Source organism: Anopheles nili, chromosome 3 (genome assembly GCF_943737925.1).
Source record: "Anopheles nili chromosome 3, idAnoNiliSN_F5_01, whole genome shotgun sequence".
NCBI classification, from domain to species: domain Eukaryota; kingdom Metazoa; phylum Arthropoda; class Insecta; order Diptera; family Culicidae; genus Anopheles; species Anopheles nili.
The window spans coordinates 29,694,233-29,715,164 of record NC_071292.1 but is presented as its reverse complement, the minus strand read 5'-3'; the positions used below and the strand labels follow the sequence as shown (position 1 = coordinate 29,715,164).

The 20,932-nt window shown below is 48.1% G+C and overlaps 3 protein-coding genes across 3 annotated transcripts; 2 read left to right on the top strand and 1 right to left on the bottom strand.

Annotated features, from left to right (window-relative positions):
- Positions 1-7,975: 7,975 nt before the first annotated feature.
- LOC128726029 (wee1-like protein kinase) lies at positions 7,976-10,308 on the top strand. Its single transcript, XM_053819810.1, has 3 exons — positions 7,976-9,573; positions 9,659-9,804; positions 10,154-10,308. Exons 1-3 carry the CDS (start codon positions 7,976-7,978, stop codon positions 10,306-10,308), a joined length of 1,899 nt encoding a protein of 632 aa, XP_053675785.1.
- Positions 10,309-13,025: 2,717 nt separating this feature from the next.
- On the bottom strand, positions 13,026-16,578 carry LOC128724040 (cilia- and flagella-associated protein 251-like). Its single transcript, XM_053817805.1, has 13 exons — positions 16,504-16,578; positions 16,272-16,427; positions 15,911-16,199; positions 15,293-15,841; positions 15,012-15,222; positions 14,818-14,957; positions 14,602-14,753; positions 14,404-14,538; positions 14,096-14,335; positions 13,666-14,034; positions 13,527-13,601; positions 13,304-13,466; positions 13,026-13,228 (listed from the first exon to the last, which is right to left on the bottom strand). The coding sequence occupies exons 1-13, from the start codon at positions 16,576-16,578 to the stop codon at positions 13,026-13,028; spliced, it is 2,757 nt and encodes a 918-aa protein (XP_053673780.1).
- Positions 16,579-18,272: 1,694 nt separating this feature from the next.
- On the top strand, positions 18,273-20,111 carry LOC128726954 (uncharacterized). Its single transcript, XM_053820804.1, has one exon. It carries the CDS (start codon positions 18,273-18,275, stop codon positions 20,109-20,111), a length of 1,839 nt encoding a protein of 612 aa, XP_053676779.1.
- Positions 20,112-20,932: the final 821 nt, after the last annotated feature.

Below are 20,932 nucleotides of genomic sequence, written 5' to 3'. Positions count from 1 at the left end.
ATTGCTTTTCCAGCTTTCACGTCGCGGTGGTTCGCCAAAAAAAAAGAAAGTATCAAGCAATTGTTGACAAAATATGAATCCCCCAGACGCGAGTGAACAAAACTCCCGATCACACCAGGGGATGATTCAAACGAAACATAAGCGCCGCAGCTGAAACGCGCCAAATGGATGGATAGGAAAAAAACCCTATCCAGCGATAAACCAACGCGACTGAACGTGATAAACGCGCTAGCGGTAATCTAATATGGCTAGCTATTGATCAACAATTTACGATGGCACAAAATCGCCATACCACCATTAACCCCTAGCACGCAATTGACGGCCAGCGCGGGTCTCGGAACGCAGAATGAGTCGTAAAAATTCCCAAACTCCCGATAGGGAAACGCCATCCGTCATGTAACCCGGCGTCGCGTGTCTGGAAATTCCGCGACATGTGGTTTTTCAGCGTTCGGAACTGGTGGAGCAAGAAGAAGAAGAAAAAATCGAACTTTCCACCCGAACAATGACGGCCAGGACGAACGGGGATTCGATTCAGGAGCCCAGGATTTTAATGGCTTGTTTATTTCAATTTTCCCCAAACGGACGAAAAATCGATACGCCACGCATCTAGCGCTGCTAATTCACCGCGTGGGGCGCAGACACGTGTGCACACGCCTCGAGACGATGTTCCGACATTCCGCAGGCTCCACCACGGAGTCCATTCTGTCTGGCCGTCTGGCATCCTTGCACCAACCTCCAGTCACCTCGGGCGTCACGAAGGATGACTCGTTTTGGGGCGACAGACGAACGAAATCAGCGACACACGATCCGATCGGGCGAAATCGGGATGGTTTGCGGTCTCATAAATCGAGTGCACGCGGTGGCAGTGGAATTAAATGCGGTCCTCGTCTGGCGTGTCCTTGCCCGACCCAGCGTAATTCGAGACCCGGGACAGCGGGGTCCTACGCGTCCACTTTACTACGCGTATCCTGCGTTCGGTTGGTGCGTTACGCGTGCACCGTTTCGTTTGAACCGTTTTGGTCAACCGGACCATGGGCCGATGGGGAAATGCTAATGTCGTGGTCGCCTGGGACACCCCAAGGACGGCTGCAGACATGCTTGGGCTCTCGAGTCCGGAGTCCGATGCTTCTAATTGGTGTGATGTATGTGGCGCACTCGAGGCGTGTGGGAATTTCCACAGCAGTTTCGCACTCGCGCAAAAGGGTTAAAAGCTGCTGCGTCGGGTAGTTGGAATGTTACTTTACGGTGGCGGAGGGATTTCCCAAGAAAAGCGGCAACTCACTGGCTTACTGGAAATTGTATCCCGCTGGAACTCGTGCCAAAAAATCACCCCGCGCTGTGCTGGACGCGGTGGTTTTGTGCGTTTGTTTTTTTTTTTCGTTTTCGGTTCTTCCTTTTTGGCTTTTAGTTTTCTTGCCGGTTGGGAAAATTCACCCATTCCGGCCGGCTTCGGGGGCTATCTGGGACACCACTGCATTGTGCCATCCGGGTTAGTGGATTCGTGGAACCCCTTAATCCTCACCGGAGGGCCAGTAGTTTGGGCAGTAGCAACTGGCAAAAAAAGAACCACCCCGGCTGCTCGGGGATATACCCGAAGGGCTATGTCATCGATACCCAAAATCCGGGAAATAGTTGTTTTCGTTGTCTTTAGAATAGAGCAACCCATCAGTGAACGGTTCCAGCTGTAACGAACTTACGTTGGTTTGTTTTACTTTTCATCTGGCACTAGCAAGCGACGCAGATCGATTGGTTTACTTGGAAAGGAAAGTTCAGTACGCCGGAAAAAGGCGATCATGGATTATGGTGACTTTGGTGAGTCATATTGCATTTTTTTTGTGAAGGACATAAACCAAATTAATCACCAATTTATTCTTTAACATTTGCTGTAAAACTGTTATGAGCTGCTTCCAACAATGGATGTATGTGTCTAGCTCTAACTCTAGCGGATGACCAACACTCTTTAATTTACGGTAAAGTTGCAAAACAGAGTGCCGATGCGATGAAAAAAATTTGTAAATTGCCGGATAAATCTTCCAGCTAGTGTAGGAAAATACGTATAGCTCAGATTTTTTGAGCTTCTATATTCTAAAAATGTTGAATATCGAAGAAAAACTATTATTAACTACCTATTTATACAGTCCTAACCCGTGGCAAAAACGATTCTATGCAATGTAAATGATGGTAAATTTATCTGGAAATAACTAAAAATAAGCCCTTTAAATATTTCTTAGTATTACACTATTTGTCGTAAATTTACCCCTGCTTAGTAAGCTTTTTTTTAAAACTTTAAACAAGGAAATTCTGAATAATGTATTAATGTGTCCAATAAGAAAAGTGTTTTGCACGTGTTGAATGAGGATATGCGTTCGATGCGTCTATTATTTCCCTGGAGAAAAATAAAGATAAGCTATCGAGCAAAGCTCTATTTTAAACGATAGCCATCCCTGCTAAATATCCTGCAGTTCCTCTCAAGAAAGCTCAGATGCTCTAAGTCTCAAATACATTCTCCCGCCTTAACCCATCTTCGCGCCAAACCCAGAACGCATCCCGGAAGCTCGACGATGCATCGTTCGATCCGAAGCAAATACTTAGCCGATCATAAATAAGTCCATAATTTATCTCCCCAAAACCCCTTCCAAACCCCAAGGACATGATCCACGGTCCTCGGATCCTTGAAACACCCGCCTGGAAAGTAACGACCACCACCACCGACGTAAGACAGCAGACGAAGCGCAACCGACACCAACCGCCATGTTGTCTTGGAGGCTCCTTGTTGACTGTCTCTACGGTCCTTTTTGCCATTCGCTTCCGTCCCAAAGGTGCGGTTAAACCTTCGGAACAAATCCGTTCCGAAGATGGATTTTCCTTCGTGTTTAATTAATTATCAACCCCGGGTGGGGAGGGAAACATCCACGATCCGGGTTCTCGAAGAAGACGCAGGGGACAACATCGATACATTTGGCATGTTAACAAACGGCACTTACACAATCTCCCCACCACCCACTAGGGCTAGCCCTTCAAGCCCTCCCTTTTCTCGCTCACTCGTTAATGTAGCACACCTGCTGTTAAAATATTCACCACCCTATTCCGGGGGGATGATTCCAGAAAACCCGGGCGACCCATCTTCGAACCGATCGCGTTCGGACACACGCGATCCGGAAAAACGGATCGATTGGAAGAGCCCTTTTTTCTCCGCCCCCAATCACCGGTTTCCTCGGGTGGGAAAGGCCCTGGATTTGTGGCACTTATAGCTGCCCATTGCGAGATTAGGTCAAGCTCCGCGTTGGTTCGGCGCTTTATGCAATTTCACCCACTCGAAAGGACCCGCGCCGTCCCGCGTCACGCTGGGAGTCCGCGAACAATTAATCATTTTCCGGGGCTTCTGCGCGCACTCCACCCCCACCAAACCAACAGCTGTGCCGGCACATAATTGTTGGTGCCGGCTCGTGTAATAATGGTAATTTGCGCGAAACATTTATCATTCCGCTGCCAATCGGACGCTCGGACGGTTTTGGTATTTGGTGAAACCGGAGGGAATGGGGTGGACTGAAGCAAATGAAAAAAAAAAGTGTCTACATCCTTTTGGCAAATTTCTCCTCTGGAGCATATTTTTTTGTCTGTTTTCCTTTCATTTTGCTTTTTTTTTTTGGTTTGCTTCCTTCTTCGCTATTTTTCATCTTCCCTCATGTTCCATTGTGCTCTCTTGGGCAACTCCCCGGGAACGGAAAGGGTTCGAAAAAGGGACTCCCATTTTGTATCATTTTGTGTATTCACGAGTGGTGTATCCTTTTTTTTTTGTACATTCCCTTTTTCCTCCCCGATGCTCTTGGCCCTCTGGTCCGACCCGCAAATCAATCTTGTGAGCTCACCATTTTCTACAGGGTCCTCCGGCTCGCTTCGGATGATCCTTGCTGTTGGAACTACGTCATACAGCAGAAGTTGCCAAGGGTCCCGTCCGGGCTGGACCGTTCAAACTCAAATTGTCATCGCCCATTAGGTGTTCGGGTGAAACGATTATCTTACCGGACCCGATGGTGAGTTATTGGTTTTTGGCACACGTGCCGGCATGTGGGTGGGGGAGGTGAGTGAAATATGGTGAAAATTAGGCTGGGATGCAGAAACACACGGTTTTGGGTATTGGGTTTTTTTTGTAGTCCATTCCACCGGCGAGTGGTTGCACCTTTTCGAAGATCATGCATTTGGGTGAAACGTGACAAATGAAGCACTCAAATTGTGGTGTTTTTCAGCAGACGAATTACTTGTGAATCGAATGGGCTTTAATGAATTAAGAACCATGAAAATAAAGTTATTTTCCGTGGATGTCTCAAAAGGTGTAAGTGGGCGATTTGGTAACAGTAAATGCATTAATCCTGGAAGGATTCTTTATCAATTAATGCTCCTTCGTCTTCCTTTTCTACAGAAACTCATTGCAACGACATCACTTCCTGTGTATCAAGTTTCAGATTTTTCAAACTATTGAGATAAAAGAAAAGCATTGTAAATTACATCCAACTCATCGTTTCAAAAAGAATCAGCAATGGATTTTTTCAATCATCCTGTTTTTAAATAAAAATCGATTTACGAATGACAAATGTTTCATACTAAAATCATAAGGCAGGTTTTTGTTTCAAAAAAAGCTTCGCTTCCCAACAATAAACAAACGCTTCTTGCATTTCATTCTTCCATTCTGCGTCTGCAAGTTCCAGACGACAAACAACCGCTTATTGGTTATTGGCGATAAATGCCCGGTCCACTGGGGCCCCCCCTTTTTTATTGTTTACTTTCTCCAGATCAAAGTGAGCCATGAGCTCGAGCGACGACTTGCACCTAGCATTATGTTGTCCCATTTTTATGTTGCTTTCCCTGCGTCATAAAAAAAAACATCAACCGAGCGCTCATGCATCCACCGTGCAGGAAGGGAAAACAAGGACACCTTACGCGGCGCGTGTAAAATCGTCAAGATCAATACCGGCGCTCCCAATTCCCAGTGGCCAGTGTGTTCGCTTTCAACAGGCACCCGCGATCGAAAGCTCGCAAAAAAAACCGGGGCCACCTCGCCACCGGTGGAACGGGTGAACCATCGACCGGGTTTCATAAACGCCACATTCGCCGCAATCGTTGGAACAAGGATCGAGCCCCCGAGACGGGCGCGTAAGAAGACCTCACGCCACTGTCAGGACGAATGCGGCGTAGAGTGAAGCGTGAAAAGGACTCCCAAAGCACATATCGGCGTCTCTGCGGACTTCTCCCCTCTCTATCTCTCTCTCGCTTCACCACACTTTCATCCACCCTTTTCGGATGTCAGCACCACTCCCAGTTCTGTCCTGAGCCGTAGTCGCCACCGTGCAGACGGCATGATGATAAATAATATACCGCTTTTTTGGCAAATAATCCCAGACGGAAAGAGATAAAATATTATAGAAATAGAACTAATGTGGCGCCGCGGTTCTTGTCCGTTTTGTGTGGGTTCGGTTTTATCTGCCCGATACTACTACTAGCACTACTACTACGACGGCTAGTGGTACTACTATCGCTGCCACTTACACTACTACCGGCTTCACTATCTAGTGCCGGGTGGCTTCACCGCCTAGATTGCCTAGCACAACTGTCCTTTGCATTGCGCTCCTTTGCGTTGCGTTCGTCCTTCGTCCTTGCGGAAGGATGCTTTGCGGGCATGCAGCATTGCTCACACGCATACCACCGTGACGGGAGTGAGAGCAGACCAGCGGCGCAGACCGTTTGCCGTCTCTTTTCACCCATCTAGCAGGATCACGTCATGGGCTCGTCCTTTCGTCCTTTCTGCCTTTATCCTTACGGCGCGTACTGTTTCAAAGGGGACGCACGGCTTTTCGCGCTAAGAAGCTGCCCTCACGGTATCTCGTTCTGGCACGCAGTTCTAGCAAGGACGAACACCACATAGAGACACGCTAAACTGGTTCTTCTTGCTGCTGGTCTGCCGTCTGAATGTCCTTCCGCTCGTCCTGGCGTGCAGCACCCATTCTACGGCTGAAGTTTAGAGCGTTAGGACACGGATAATGAGTGCGTATGTTTTTTTTTCTTCTCTTCCGAAATCGCCTCTAACGAATTCAAGCTGCTCCGACAAGGATCAGGTGTTTCCTGGCCACAAGCATGATCGATCGATTATGAGCGCTTTTGCGTACCTTTAATCCCCATTAATCATCCGTTTCCGTCGTGATTCGATTGATAATTCCAATAGGGCAGCGTTTTGGGTAAACTATTATAAAAAAAAATCTTTATCCCTTCAGCCAAGGCCAGTCCTTTCGTTTGTGGGCGTGTTTGTGCGTGTGTGCTTCAGCAATCTGGGCCATCTGCAGCGGGCCAGGCCGTCTGGTCGCATCCTAGCTCGTACGGCGCCAGGGCCGCGAAATTGCAAACAGTTGGTGCTGGATGAAGGACGCCGTGTGACGACGGATTTATGCGAAACTTTTCCCATCCGCCCAGGAAGGATGCTGGCTCTGCCCGATGTGCCCACCCGAGGGTCCTGTTGTCATGCGAGATGAGATAATCGGGAAATGGGAAACTTTATGCGCTTTTGATGTGTTGTTTGTCTACGCTGGGCCGCTGATTGCGGTTCTCTACCTTGAAGGCCGTCCGGTATCCGATGTCCTGGCTGGTTGTATCGCTCGCGTGTTATTGCAGCTCGCGCGGTTTTTGGCGGCAATTATTGTTTTGCAGTTGGCACACGCATATCCGTTCGTCCGGGGATGGAGGACTTCGTGGCTCAAGGTCGCCTGGATTTGGCAATATTTGCATACGGGTGGACTTGATTGGCGATGGCATACACTACTGAACGGTGCTGGAGTGGCGTTTCAGAAAGGCTGAAACGGCGCATTGGCAGGAGTTTTATAGCGGCTCTCATTCGGAATGGTGGCATTTACAAGATGGACCATACATTACATATTATTACTGCAGCATCCTGCTAAGAGCAGGCTCTTTTAGCCACCAAATGGTTCTATCTTTGAATTGTTTATTGACAGTTCTGGGAAACGGTGACGATAGGGTATTCAATTCAATGGGGATGCAACAATCGCAATAATGTGCCCAAGTAATTCGTAAACAATATTTTGGACGTAATAACATTTAACGTGCTTGATAATAAATATATCTCTTATTTTGTGTTGTTCAAATGTTTAAATGATGGAGTCGCCATTGAAAATTCAAATCATAACCGCCAAATATCGCCCGATTTTGTTTGACATTTAAACTCCCTTACAAATTTTCTTGCTAAAGCCTGCATCTTTTCGTCTGTTGCGGCGAAAATCTATTTATAAACAATTCTTTACTGTAGGTAAAACAATATGTGCTGCATTGGTTGATTTAATTTCAATAGCATAAATTTATTATTTATGGCCAAAAGTTATCAAAATATTCAAATATTTTGCAGTATCGGTGCAATTAATAATTTGTGCTTTTCTATCTGTCAAATTCAAATCCAGCATGTTCGGCTGGCACGTTTCGTTCACGTCAACACGCTATGCACCAACCTTTCAGATGTCAAGCAAAGGTTCAAGATGGCGTTCGAGAAAATGCTCCTAACTCAAAATTAACGGTTTTCTGCGTTGCTGACAGTTGTGCTACATGCCGATCGTTGCATTAAAAACGTTGTTTTATTCTTGTTATTTGTTTGAAAAGAGACCGAGCTATAGTGAAAACACTGTGAATTGACTTGTGCCATAAGACCGATTAGGAATCAAGTGAAAAATCGCATTGTTTTATTCGTTATTCACGAAAAGAAATCCCAGAGAAATCGCACACCTGCCCGCAGCCGTGGTGTTTTGGTTGCCAATAGATACGCGTCATCCGATTCGAGTGCATTGCTATGTTGCTAACCTGCGGTGGAATTTGCATCCGTGGGCTTGTTGTGCTTCTTTGCTAAATACTTTTCAGCTAGTGCAGTGTCACAATTTCAGCATTTTCCCCATTTCCCAACGTTAGTGCGTCCAACCTGAGCGCAATGGATATTCACACCGAGAGTAGCGGCATAGATTCGTCGCCGGATATGAACTCGAGTGTGGAGATGAACTCATCGCCACACCGTTCGTCGGTCGTACTGCCCCGCAAGCTATCCTTTTCGGGGAATTCCCCTGAACCAGCGATGGAACCAGCTACCCACAAGCTACGCTCAGATTCGCCACCGTACCGGAAGGTGCAGGCCCTGCGACTGTTCGATACACCGGCCACACCGAAAACGATCCTCCAAAAGTCCACCAACACAATGTTCCGCCGGCAGGTGTTTGGCCGCGGTGGCTCGACATCACTGTATCCGCCGAAGCCCCTCGGAGCGGAAACGGATCTGCTGGCCAAACCGATGGACGGTGGGTTACCGATTTTCATCGCCGACAAGCCCAAACCGGTGCCTCTGCTCCGTCGCTACGACGTTGAGTTGCCGCAGGCTAACGTGAACCCATTTACGCCGCCTGCTATGTTTATGCGAACGAAGAAACGCACCCGCCAGGATGGTCCCGAAAGTGCCAAAGCCACCCTTGGCACCAACAGCTTTTCGACACTGTTTCCTAGCAACCGGATCAATAAATCCCGGCTGCCGTTTGGTGGACCGATGACGCCTTTCACGATGAGACAAGCGAATGATCCCACGACTAACCATACGCTTAAGCTGTTCAACATGGTCGAAGACGAGCAGGGCGAGTTCCGTCAGGCCCCGAAGCGGCTTGCCCTGCAGGACTCCAACATCTCCCGGTACGAGAAGGAGTTTATCCAGCTGTCGCTGCTCGGAACGGGCGAGTTTGGGCATGTGTACCAATGTCTGAACCGGCTGGACGGGTGTATCTACGCCATCAAGAAGAGCATCCGGCCAGTTGCTGGTAGTTCGTTCGAGAAGACAGCACTCAACGAGGTGTACGCGCATGCCGTGCTTGGTAAGCACGATAATGTGGTGCGTTACTACTCGGCCTGGGCGGAAAATAACCACATGCTCATCCAGAACGAGTACTGCAACGGAGGCAGCTTGCAGACGGTGCTGCAGGAGCGTTGTCTGAAGGAGTCGGAACTGCGTACGTTGCTGTTGCACATCGCCGAGGGTCTTAAGTACATCCACTCGAACGATCTCGTGCACATGGACCTGAAGGCGGGCAACATCTTCCTCTCGAAGACGCCACTGCGCTCGGGTGCGTCACTGCACGGTGCTGGTTCCATGCCACCGGTGGCAGATTGTCCCGACGATGGGTTCGAGGATGTGTACGATGATCTGGAGAACGAGTTCATGGTGACGTACAAAATTGGCGACCTGGGACACGTGACATCGATCAACGATCCGCAGGTGGAGGAGGGTGACTGTCGTTACCTATCGAACGAGATCCTGCAGGAGGACTACGCGAACCTGGCCAAAGGTGACATTTTTTCACTTGGGATCACACTGTACGAAGCGGCTGGTGGAGGCCCGCTGCCGAAGAATGGCACCGGGTGGCACCAGCTACGAAGTGGCCAGTTCCCCGATCTGCCCAACATCGGAAAGGACTTCAACGATCTCATCAAGCAGATGATGCACCCGAATCCGGAGAAGCGCCCGTCGTCGTCTACGATATTTAATCATCCGTAAGTTACGGTCATTTGATCTTTTTTGGAGTATGTGCCCCGTACGTTTTCCCTAATCGATGCGATGATTCTTTCCATCCCGCAGAGTGCTATCACCGATTGACTCCAAGACCAAAGCGCAGCTGTGCCTGGAGCTTAGCATGGAGCGCCAGAAGAATGAGGTGCTGATAAGGAAGCTGAAGGAGCAGACCAAGCTGCTGAAGTCGCTCGAACAGCAGTCCACTACACCAGGTAGGATGGCAGACGATTCGAACGAACAGTGCGAAAACGTTTTCTCACAAACGCCGGAGAAAAATGCGTGATTCTTGCTCTAGCTAACAATGCTGACTGATGTTAAGCGAGCATTTGGGTTGCATCTGAAAAGCTCGAATACATTTGATTGTCATGTTTCTATATTTAGTTCAATTATCGTCATCTTGTGCGGAAAATAGTAACTTTGTTCAAATTCATCTTATCATGGCAATAAATATTTACTTACATTTGCATTTTTAAAACATGCTAGTTGAATTCCGGATGTGCTATTGGCGGAAGATTTTGCATTCAATTAAAATTTGATCTTTTTTTCTTTTTTCTTTCACAGTTTCCGTCACTAGAAAGACGCGTTCCACCGCGCAATCCCTCGAACTATCTACCTCGGATCGGAAGCTGCGCTCGTACTCGCGAAAGAAGCGCACCACCAATCTCATCCCGAATCGAAGAGGCATCCGTGATAACAGCAAAACTAAAGATTATTAGCCCCGCACACTAGGCGACCTTTCCGCTGGGAGCGAGCGGAAATGTTTCAAAAGCTTTTTCATTGAACTTATTGACGGATTGCGTTCGTGAGGCGCAATTTTACACCGACTTAAAAGAGGGACAACCTCGCGACAACTTTATGAAGAGAGACGAATTGAAATGGCATCAAATCGCGCATTTGTGATCAACCAAATGAAACCAAACGTAACAGCAAACATTTAAACAGCACGAATCGGGGAAGAATTGTCTCGATAGGTAGCAAAAAATCATCCATTCGGGTGTAATTCGAACGTGTGCAGGATCCTGCCATCTGTTTCGATGCACCCGATGTAAGCCTGTTTCTTTTAACCACCATGCAAGCTTACAAAATGCTAATGCGTTTTATTGCAGGAAATAGTTTTTTGGATTCCCTATCATTACCACAAAGTAACGAATTAAAATTTTAATCTCTGCTCTCCTATTTGAAACGAAGGTTTTCTTGAAGCAAAATTTTACTAACTTTTCTTTGTTCTTTTCTATCAAATGTTTTTCATTCTAATATTTCATTTTTTATTCTTCTTTCGTTTCCGTTACATGGAATTTTTTTCTTCGGCATTTTAATTTAATTTTGTTCTACGATTAATCTTTACGGAAATGTTTGTTCAGGTCGAACGCGTTAACTACGCGATCAATGTCCAGCCGTTGAAGTGGAATTAATTTTCGAGATTAACGTGTAAATCTATTATATCTACTATTTATTATTCTGTCAGCTTTGTGCGTCTCTCTTTTATGTATCGAAAAAATGTTCAATTTATCCGAAGAAACCCCTTCATTAGGTTTCCTAATCGTTAGGGTGTTCTCTAATTAGAATGTCATCTTTCTGGCTAAACGCTAATAAATGGGTACTATTTTTTGATTCGTATTACGAAATGGGCATTTGAAAAACTGGCATGAAATTGTTCTTTGGTGTGGTGAAATGAAAAACAAAGACAAAGGAAGAAAAACCAAATGAACGAAAAATGAGTCCAAAAAATCGGAACCTATAGTCGACACGTGTATGTGGGTGTTTGGGAGCAAGAAAGCAGAAGGTATTACGCCGAAGCGGATAGAATGGAAGCGAGTGAGCAGTCAGCTTAGAATGGCAGAAGTAGGGCTATCGAACCCATTCGCCCTTACTACTAAATATGTGATGATAAATCCCGTTGAGCAGCAATCAACGACGTGATGAGGATCAGCAAACATGATGCAGTGTTATAATGAAGTAGCCTTATGTATGTAGCAAGTGAGTAAGGAATGAATCGCATTTTGTGCGCTTGTTGAAGTGAAAGATCAGCGAAATGAGCGGAAAAAGTAATGCCTCCGCTGAGCGAATCGAAACGAAACCACGAAGCAAAACCGAAAGGCTGTAAACTTGCCGTTGTTATTGAAGAAATATATATAACGAAACCAATTGTATAGATCAGAACAGATCATCTCCGCCATCGTCGGGCAACCCTATTGTGAGAGCAGTTTGTAAGCATTTCTAACTTTAAGGTCTAATCTGTAACAGTAAGATGAACAGGAAACACGTAGGCATTTAGATGCTTCTGAAGGTGTATAATGATTACGGATTAGGTTTTTTTTTCTCTATATTTTTTATACATTTATTATCAAGAAGAGATACGGTACACAGGTAGCGCCATACGGAATAAAGGCAAAACAAATGTAGGTAGGTCCTAAGAAATCCACGTCCCCTGTTTACGAACCAAGCGGACAAAAACAGAACTCAAAACAGATAAGGAAATCAGGAAAACAGAATTTATAAGCGTATCGAAAAATACACGAAGCGGCGGAATGTAGTGTTGCGATCGCGCACTGTTCCGATGCTATATGTTCCGCACTTGCGCGAATAGCGCTGTGCTAGCGGTTACTGGTAATGAAAGGAATTCATGTGATTTTAATAAGTAAGCTAATCGTGTCCCATCGGTGTCTGTGGCTGAGCGAGCGAGTTGTCCGTTCTTCTTTCCCGGATCGCTCCGCGCGTGAGACACCACCAACGCCCATGCGCGGCTGGCCCTTTTGTCCTGCGCGATCGGAGAGATCCGGGAAACAATAGGGATCCGCGCGCACCCGAGACATCGTATACAGCGTCGTAACATCCACTAACTTGAAGAAGGTATATTTGTAAGGCATCTAGAATTTAGCGCAGGATGGCAGCTTTTTCACCGTGCAGTGTGTCACCGAACAATCAACTCAACTGAATCAGAATGAAGCGCACATCCTTTCGTACTTTGATACTGGGCGCTGCTCGCTTTCGACGTGTGGAGAAGACGAGAGCGCGTGCATAAATTCGCCATCCATTCCAAAGCATCGATGCGTTCGATTCCATTCCGAACGGGAATGCCTTTCGACGATCGTTTACGGTCCCCTTGGTGTAAGACCGACAGCTCAAGTGCCACTAGTTCTTCCTTTCTTTATAGCAGGTAGTACCGAACGTAACCCATGATTCTCTATCCTTCGTCAAACTGCTTAACCTACGATATTACTCTTGAATTTTACTTCCTAGGAGCTAGGGCAACGAAATCAGATTGTATTGTTATGTAGCATTGTTAAGTCGAACGAAACATCATGTATACAACGAATTGTCTAATCCAAATGCAGAATAAAGAATAAAATGAAATTATCTCGAACGATCGATCGACTGCGGGTTTTCTCAAGTGCTATCAGCGCTCTATAAGCAATGACAAAGCGAGATTTTCTTAGCACAACCTATCAGCAAACTCTTCAATACTTATACAGGCCGAGCTCTCTGGAACATCGCTGCATTCGTTTTTGCTTTCATCCTTTGCCTCGAAGGCGGACGGGAAAAGGACCTTGCAGTAAAATTCACACATTTTGGGCTCCATCGGCTCGCCCATGTTCCCCAGTTGCGTTATCAATCGCTCAAGGTCTACCTTGCGACCTATATGACGTGGAAAGGAGAGTAATGCATGCATGCAGATCACGCAAAAAACTGACCAAAACACGATTCACTTACCCAAGGATGCTGATGCACCGATGTAAGTGGCCGCTGCACGGATGTCCTCAGCGGCTGGTGGTCCACCGGTGGCGGTACGGTGATTGAGGAATAGCTTGGTTACCTCCTCAAAGGTAAGAAAGTACGTCCCAAATAGATCCATCTCTTTGCATAAGTTCTTCTCCTGAATAACGAGACAAACTTTCATCTTATTTCAGAGCACTAGCAGAGCTAAGCATCATACCTCGTACTCGCTCATGTGGAAACCTATGCTGCGCATATAATTCGGCACGTCTCGTGTGTCCATTGCATCTCGAAGCTTCGGAAAATGGAAAAGCTCTCAAAATAACAGAATTACCCTTACACATCATATTCTTACTTACCGTAAGCTCAGCATCGCCATCGCTGTTCTTCGGTGAGATCTGATTGTAGAAGAACAGGCTTAAAATCTCACGCACGTAACAACCCTTCTTACCGCCCGGTAGAAGCGTACAAAACGGATCCAATCCATTTCCGGCATGTTTGAGGTTCTCTAACAACGGACTGGTGTTAATCTTCCACATACTAACCGCGTGATCGCCTTCTCCGAAAGTGAATGCACTACGTACAGTCCAGCCAACATGCAGTCCCTTCAGGCGCTTAGGATGTCCTCGGACAGCGAGATACTTGAACGGGTTACCATCGATCGGGAGTTGGTGCAGGTAAATATTGTTGTTGGTGATGAAGAGAAAGTAATCTTCTCCCGGTAGCAGCTGCAAATGCAACCACATCAATCAACCAATTGCACCAACTGCGCACTCCGTTAGTCATTACCCTAAGACACCGGGCAGGACCATCATGAAACGGTGCCAAAAAGGTGTGCAAAATTTCGAACGTCCTGCGGTGGAACAATTTGAACTTGAGCTGATCGTTCGCCACAAGGATTTGATCGCTTCCTGGAAACACAAGTAACGCGGTCGGAAGTGCAGACTGCTCGATCCGGTTCCGTTTCACGATCGTGAGAGCTTCCACTTGTACCATTTCGTCGCCATTTATCGTGTACTGTACCATGTGCTGAAATGCCAGGATATGCCAGAGTGGATTGGAGTTGCTAACAAACATCCATACCATGGGCTACTTACCCGATCCTCACCGATTGACACAAAGTCGGTGGCGCAGAGGAACGCCAGATCTACCAGCCTGTGAGTACCACTTCGTCCCATCGCTTGCCAATCGTCCTTTTCACGCTGGAGAACCGTGATCGTGTTGTTTTCCTCCTGTGACGCAACAACAGGAAAATGGCCATGAAAGAGGGAGGATTAAAAGTGAAGTGGACTTACCACACACAGTAGATGTTTGCTGTTCACGGAAAACAGCACCTGGCGGATCTTTTCCCCGCTAAACTGCAAAGGACTGCTACCACTCAGAATCATCATCGTCGGTTCCACCAGCCAAAGGTATCCGTTTTCGGCGCCACCGGCCAAATATGTTCCTGTAGAAGGGGCATGTAACGATGTAAACTCCCTGTATTATCTCTTACTAGCTCTGGAACTGACCACAAGGCGAGTAAGCGAGCGTTGTAATCCTTCCCCGGCGAGTTCGCTGTATCGGCACATCGAGACACTTTTTCAGCGTTTTCGTGGCCAGATCGTACACAACTATACGTCCGTTTCCGTCACACGTGCACAGTTCTGACCTGCCGAAGGAAGTACTTATAGCTCATGAGGATGTTCCTTTGGCTCGCTAATACCTGCCCGAATGTACATCAAACGCCGTGATGATGCTTGGCGACTGCAGAAACAATTCCTGGATTTTGTTGAACACGATGTCGATGTCATAGATTTTTCCGGACTTGGTTGCCGAGACGAATCCACGCACGATCACCGGCCGAGCCTCGAACGAAACGTCCTTTGGGGCGATCTCTTCGATGTTAACTTCAGGAGGCTTTCGCTGGCCCGCGTCTAGAGTAAAGGACGAATTCGACATGAACTAAAAGCGAAGCCAAGCCACTAGTCAACCTAAATCCGTTACCTTCGTTGGCCAAATTATCGGTTTCGTCAGGTGGTTTTATCGGTAATCTCCTCTGGCGTGTCTCCACTAGCTCGAAGGAAAGTGTCCGTATCGGTTCGAGGTCTTCCTGCTTGAACCAGTAAAGTATTTTCATGGCGTTGTCGTAGAACCGGATCTCACCATCGTCGTCGCCGGTGACGATCTTCTCATCGCACGATCGTACCACATTGATCGACGCGTACTTCAGGTGCAGATACTTAAGGAACTCCTTACGAAGTACGCTACCATCGCTTCCATCCGACGGCTTTCGGTCGTTGCTCCAAAGTACGGCCATACCAGCGCCTGTTACGGATACGGCCCGGTCCGTTCCCTCAACAAACACAGTGTCATTGTAGTCCTGGAACCCGTGGCGCTTTGGAACTTGCACTGAGAGTTTCTGATCCTTGCTGTCCCACGCCCCGAACACGACTCCACTCTCCAGTGTCACTACGAATTGGTTCCATCGTTCCCGATCCGGACAGAAGCTGATGGTTTTGATGCGCCCGAGACGTTCCGGCAGCGTGATGGTATCTGCAAGGTCAAGATAATCTCCACAAGCTTATCAAACAGCATCAAACACCGCAACAGCCGTTTACCTACCATCGGGAAAATCGTTTCCCACCGTCCAGGACCACAGTTTTAGCTGATTGCCTGATGTCCCGTTCGCTTCTGCGCCTCCTGCCAACAGGTACTTGCCCTCGTGGTTCAACGCCACCGCACCGATGGCCCCGTTCGCCTTGAACGGTTCGAAGATGGTTCTGATGGCAACCGGATGTTGGTGTCCTTCGCCTCCAGATAACCGATCCCACACGTTGATACAGTAGGAGCAATCGGAACTCACCACAAACTGGCCGCTTCCTTCGCAACCGATCATGTTGATGACGTTTTTCTAGAATAAACATCGAGACGAGAGGACTATTAAAGGATGCAATGTCATAAGACGCAACTTACGGAGACTTACGTGCCCAACGACGGGGTGGACTTTTTCCCGTTCTCCATCGTAACAGTAGAACAGCAGTACGTTTCCTGATGCCAGCACTAGCTCCTTCCGATCACGACTGGCACTGACGTTCAGCAGTGGAACGCGTGGGTTGAATCCAGACAGCCAGGTTAAATGCTGCCCCCCGATCGAACAGGAAGACACCAAGTAGCGTAAGAGTTGTGACAGGTGATTGTGACTACTTCTGGCTTACCAAAGGATGACACCGGTGGTGGATGTTTTCACTTGGACGCCCTCCTTCAGGGTTGAATTCTACGATTTCGCTCATTTTAATGACGTGAAATTCGGCTGGATCGCTTCCAAACAAGGTTGGATCGCTTTGCAACGTTTGTAGCCGGAAACCGGATAAACAGCGATGATTTCTTCGCCTGATTGGTTGCTATGACGAGCGCAACGAGTGCTTGTTTTTCTTTGGGTTGCTATACACCGTTGGCAGGGTAACTCCTTAGGAGTCAATGACAGGTTAAGAAACGGATTTGCTTCCACTTTTCCGGCCATTATTGTAAAAACACTGATTTCATTAACTCCTTAAAGAGCTAATTGATATGAGTAGCCATTTGTTAGCATTTTGAAACTGGCCTTTCTCGAGTGCGTGGATTCCTAATTGAAACGCGCCTTTATTTTTTTAACATTAAATTCAAAATTAAACATTAATACGCTGGACCGTCAGAACTTTCAGAATCGCTACAAGAGTCAACCGATCGAACCCATGGTATCATTTCGCAACATCAACAGCTCGATGACGTGAACATTGACTTCCTTTCCATTCTGGTCTGGTACGCTGACCCTTACCGCGATGGTCTCGGTGGTTTCGGTTAATCGATTTCCGGTCAGTGACTCGTCCACTCGATCGGTCGCGATCCAACAATTACGTGCGACCATGAAGTATAGCCCCGCCGATTGTGTTTCGTAACCAGCGCCCCTGGGGTTGTCGATCGTCTTCATTCGCACACTCTCGTACATTAATGTGACGCATAAATGATCCCAAAGGCTGGCATTGACCTCGCGGAGTGCTCGTGGAAAACCACGGAACGGATCGAGCCACCGATCTACGCCCGATTTGCATATGACCGATCGAAACGGAAGCTGGCGCCAGCTAGATACCGTGGGTTAGCTCATCAAACACCAACGGGACAATGGCATATATTACGGATAGTTCATCGTACGCATCGTGGGATTTGAATACTGCTCCAGAAATGTAACAAGATTTTTCGTTCGAACATTCAAACGAGCTGCTGTAGTTATTTTTAGCTCATCAAAGCTAGTAAATGCGTTTGTAACGGATGCACCATTTACTGTGGAATCCACCCTCGCCTCGGTGTAATCCTTGTCGCCTTGTCAGCTGCACGTTGCACAGCCCCAGCTCCTACACCAGGAGTCCTTCTCAGGTGTCCGCGAAAGGTTACGCCAAACGGTACGCGTTGCACAACGGCTCTCGGTGCCTCGTGAAAACCGCGCCAGGCGATTCGGAAAAACGACGAGCACAAAACAGCCGGTCGGTCGGGAAAAAGTTTTCCACTCACCTGGCAGCGTAACGTGACGAGCTCGACTCTGACGTAGAACCGTACCGGCATCGTCGCCGTCGTCGTCGTCGTACAATGGCGACCGGTTTTCGTAATGGCCGGGACATCGCTAGCGTGGCTCAAACCCCCAGAAACATGTGCCACTCGGCACGGAACGTGACACGGAGTGAAGTTTCTATTGCAGCCCGGAGTTTCCGGTGCAAAGAAAAACTCCCCATTGTCACCAGGTGGCACGTTCCGCTGCCAGGATTGCTAATGATTGGATGATATAAGGGTACAGTTTTTTTTTTAAATTTTGCTCCACCGGAGGAAATAATGCTGCCTTGAAAATGGCATCATCACGCGGCTGATCCTTGTGCTCGCAGTAGGCCTTGGAAAGCGCGATTACTCGCGAACTTCACGTTTAAACGTCAAACGATCGAACGTCCCGTGCACGCGCATGGACACGAAAGGACATCGCTGTTCCCTGCCAGGAACACTCCGGCATGGTGAATCGGACACGCACCTGCCACCCATCCTGCCCGGGACCTCGCTAACTGGCCGGCTTCTTCGTCACATCCGTGCGTTACTGCTTGTTTCACCACGGCATCCGGAAACCCGCAACTACTACCGCAGTCGGACGGAAATTCGAGCCGAAAATGCGCGACTCGTGCGTGAACTGCCACCGTTTATTATACACCCATTCAGCAGCCTGCGTCGGTGTTGGGAGATGATGATCTACTTCGTGCTAACAGTGCACCTGGTGACGCTCGCATTTGCGTTCGCTTTTGCGCCTCATCTCTCCCGTGAGGTCCTTAACCGGTTGCAGCTCTTCGATACCGTCCTGTGCGCTCTGTTGGGTATGGAATTCGCACTCAACCTTGTTACGGGGTACGTACATCAGGGTGAAGTCGTGCTAGACCCACGTCGAATCGTACGCTATCGGTTACGTTGTTGGAATCTCGCCAATCGGATGCTCCTGTTCGTACCGTACGTACTGCTGCTGGATGAGCTGGTGCGAGCCTTCTACCAGGACTCGGTGCTGGCGTACCTCTGTCTCGTGGTGTACCTGTACTTGCTGTGTGTGTGGCGCTTCCGGAATGTCCGCTGGTACTTCGCAACTGTCGCCCGTAGCCTGTTCCGGTTGAGTGTGAAACAGATCCGCTTTCTCGAACCCATCATGGACACGCTGTACGTGCTGCACTGGACCGCTTGTGTGCTGTATGTGCTTCCGTTGCTCTCGATGCCACTGATCGGTGAAGGCCAATTCGAGTCACACTTTCTGGTGGATGTCCTGTGGGCTCAGGATCAAGCTCGCAATGATCATCTCTACCCCATTCAGCATCGCTCACGACTACCTCCCGTCGCTGATTATCGGGCGTACTTCCGGCAGCGTCATTCAGCGTCACCTTCAACGGAACTGACGCAATTCGTGGAGGCACGCCTAACCGACGTGGAACACCGGGTGAGTGTTACGTATCGCTATCTGCGTGCCACGATGATCACGCTCAAGGTAAGCCTGCAAGGTGGTCATTCGCTTTCGTTGACGGATTACTTCATGCACGAGTGGCTGTACTCTCTGCTGCTGCTTGGAGGCTGGATTTGGTTCACATACGTTCTGCTGCTGCTGATCCGCACGCTGGTGACGGCCGATGCCAGCCGCACGCGGTATGACGAGATCCTGAACGAGGCTGATGCTTTCTGCCGAGAACGCCGGCTTCGTCCTGCCATGCGCGAGAAGATGAGTCGCCAGATTGCGTGTCGGTTTCGGTTGCGTTATTTCGATGAAGCTCCTATTCGAGCGCACGCTTCCGATCACCTGTACCGAAGCTTCCTCACGGAGGTCGTCTGCAAGGCGTTTCTGGCTCGAGCTGAGTTGTTCCGCGAACTTCCGACGTACCTGATGGTGGAGATTGCCGATCTGATGCAGTTCGAGCTGTATCAGGAGCAGGATCGTATCGTGATTGCAGGTGAAGCTGCTCAGGCGATGTACTTCTTGGCCATGGGGACAGCCGCTGTCTACACGGCTGAGGACGTCGAAATTGGTCACCTGGTGGATGGGGCGAACTTTGGTGCGGTGGCGTTGTTTCGGACCGACATTCTGCACCCGGTTACAGTGGTGTCCTTAGAGGTGTGTGAGGTTTATCGCCTCGTGTGGGGCAATTTTCAGCAATTATTCAAACCACACGGATTTCTGCTCGCACCGATGGTGAAGCAAGCGGAAAAACGCATCCTTGAGAGGGTCCTACTCGAAGAGGAACATCCCGAGGAGCGCTATTTCGATCCGTTCTTCTATTAGTGGGGAGTTTTTCAGGAGACGGTTTGTTGAACGTTCATGCTTTTGGGTTTGGATTTCCGAGGTGGATGCAATCGACCACTACATGCGCTCTAGCAGGATCAATGAGCTAATCCCACGAGATTGCGTACCAAAAGACAGAAAATCATAACAACTCATAAAAAAGCTATCGCTTGCTCTCGATCTAATTATTGTACAGACAGAAAGCGTACCATACCTTCATCCTTGAAACACCGAAATCAATATACATGCTCTTAAAACATCCCCAAACACTTTGGTTAGTACTGGCTTATAACACTGTAAAGATATTGGCTTGGTTATGATAAAAAAAACCCCAATAGCACGCTGTACAAATGATGAAAAAAATATCCTCCTTCCATGACTGGCACTTTATTCTGCTGGCACTTAAAAACAACACCGGATGACACAGAAGCGGCCTGGGCATTTAATTGACCGGTGTGTTCGATTTTATCAACAGCTAAGAGATGCCAAAACCACCCCAGGTATGAATATATTAAACCGTATTTTTACAAGCTACAAACCAGCCGCTCGTTTAATTACTTGAATTAATCCCGCGTGGCACGGGGCCATTTTTTTTTATTCACCTCAAGTTTAAAGCGTATGCTTCCTGCTCAAAAAGCCCTCCCAGAACGGCCCTTCTTGCGGTGGTGCTCCATTAGCGGCGAGTCGGCCGTAGCTCAGCTCATCAATTAAACCCGTCGCGAAAAAGCCACGGCTAGCGGCGCTAATCTTACGCAACTCCAACACCGTGGACCGAAACCGTACAATCCGTATGCCATAGAACCGTAGAACCATCCCCACCT

Coding starts and splice junctions, on each gene's coding strand:
- LOC128726029 (XM_053819810.1), top strand. CDS start 7,976: ATGGATATTCACACCGAGAGTAGCGGCATAGATTCGTCGCCGGATATG. Junction 9,574..9,658: donor TCTACGATATTTAATCATCC/GTAAGTTACGGT, acceptor TCCATCCCGCAG/AGTGCTATCACCGATTGACT. Junction 9,805..10,153: donor ACAGCAGTCCACTACACCAG/GTAGGATGGCAG, acceptor TTTCTTTCACAG/TTTCCGTCACTAGAAAGACG.
- LOC128724040 (XM_053817805.1), bottom strand. CDS start 16,578: ATGAGCGAAATCGTAGAATTCAACCCTGAAGGAGGGCGTCCAAGTGAA. Junction 14,336..14,403: donor TGTCAATCGGTGAGGATCGG/GTAAGTAGCCCA, acceptor CTGGCATTTCAG/CACATGGTACAGTACACGAT. Junction 13,602..13,665: donor ATGGCGATGCTGAGCTTACG/GTAAGTAAGAAT, acceptor CATTTTCCGAAG/CTTCGAGATGCAATGGACAC.
- LOC128726954 (XM_053820804.1), top strand. CDS start 18,273: ATGGACACGAAAGGACATCGCTGTTCCCTGCCAGGAACACTCCGGCAT.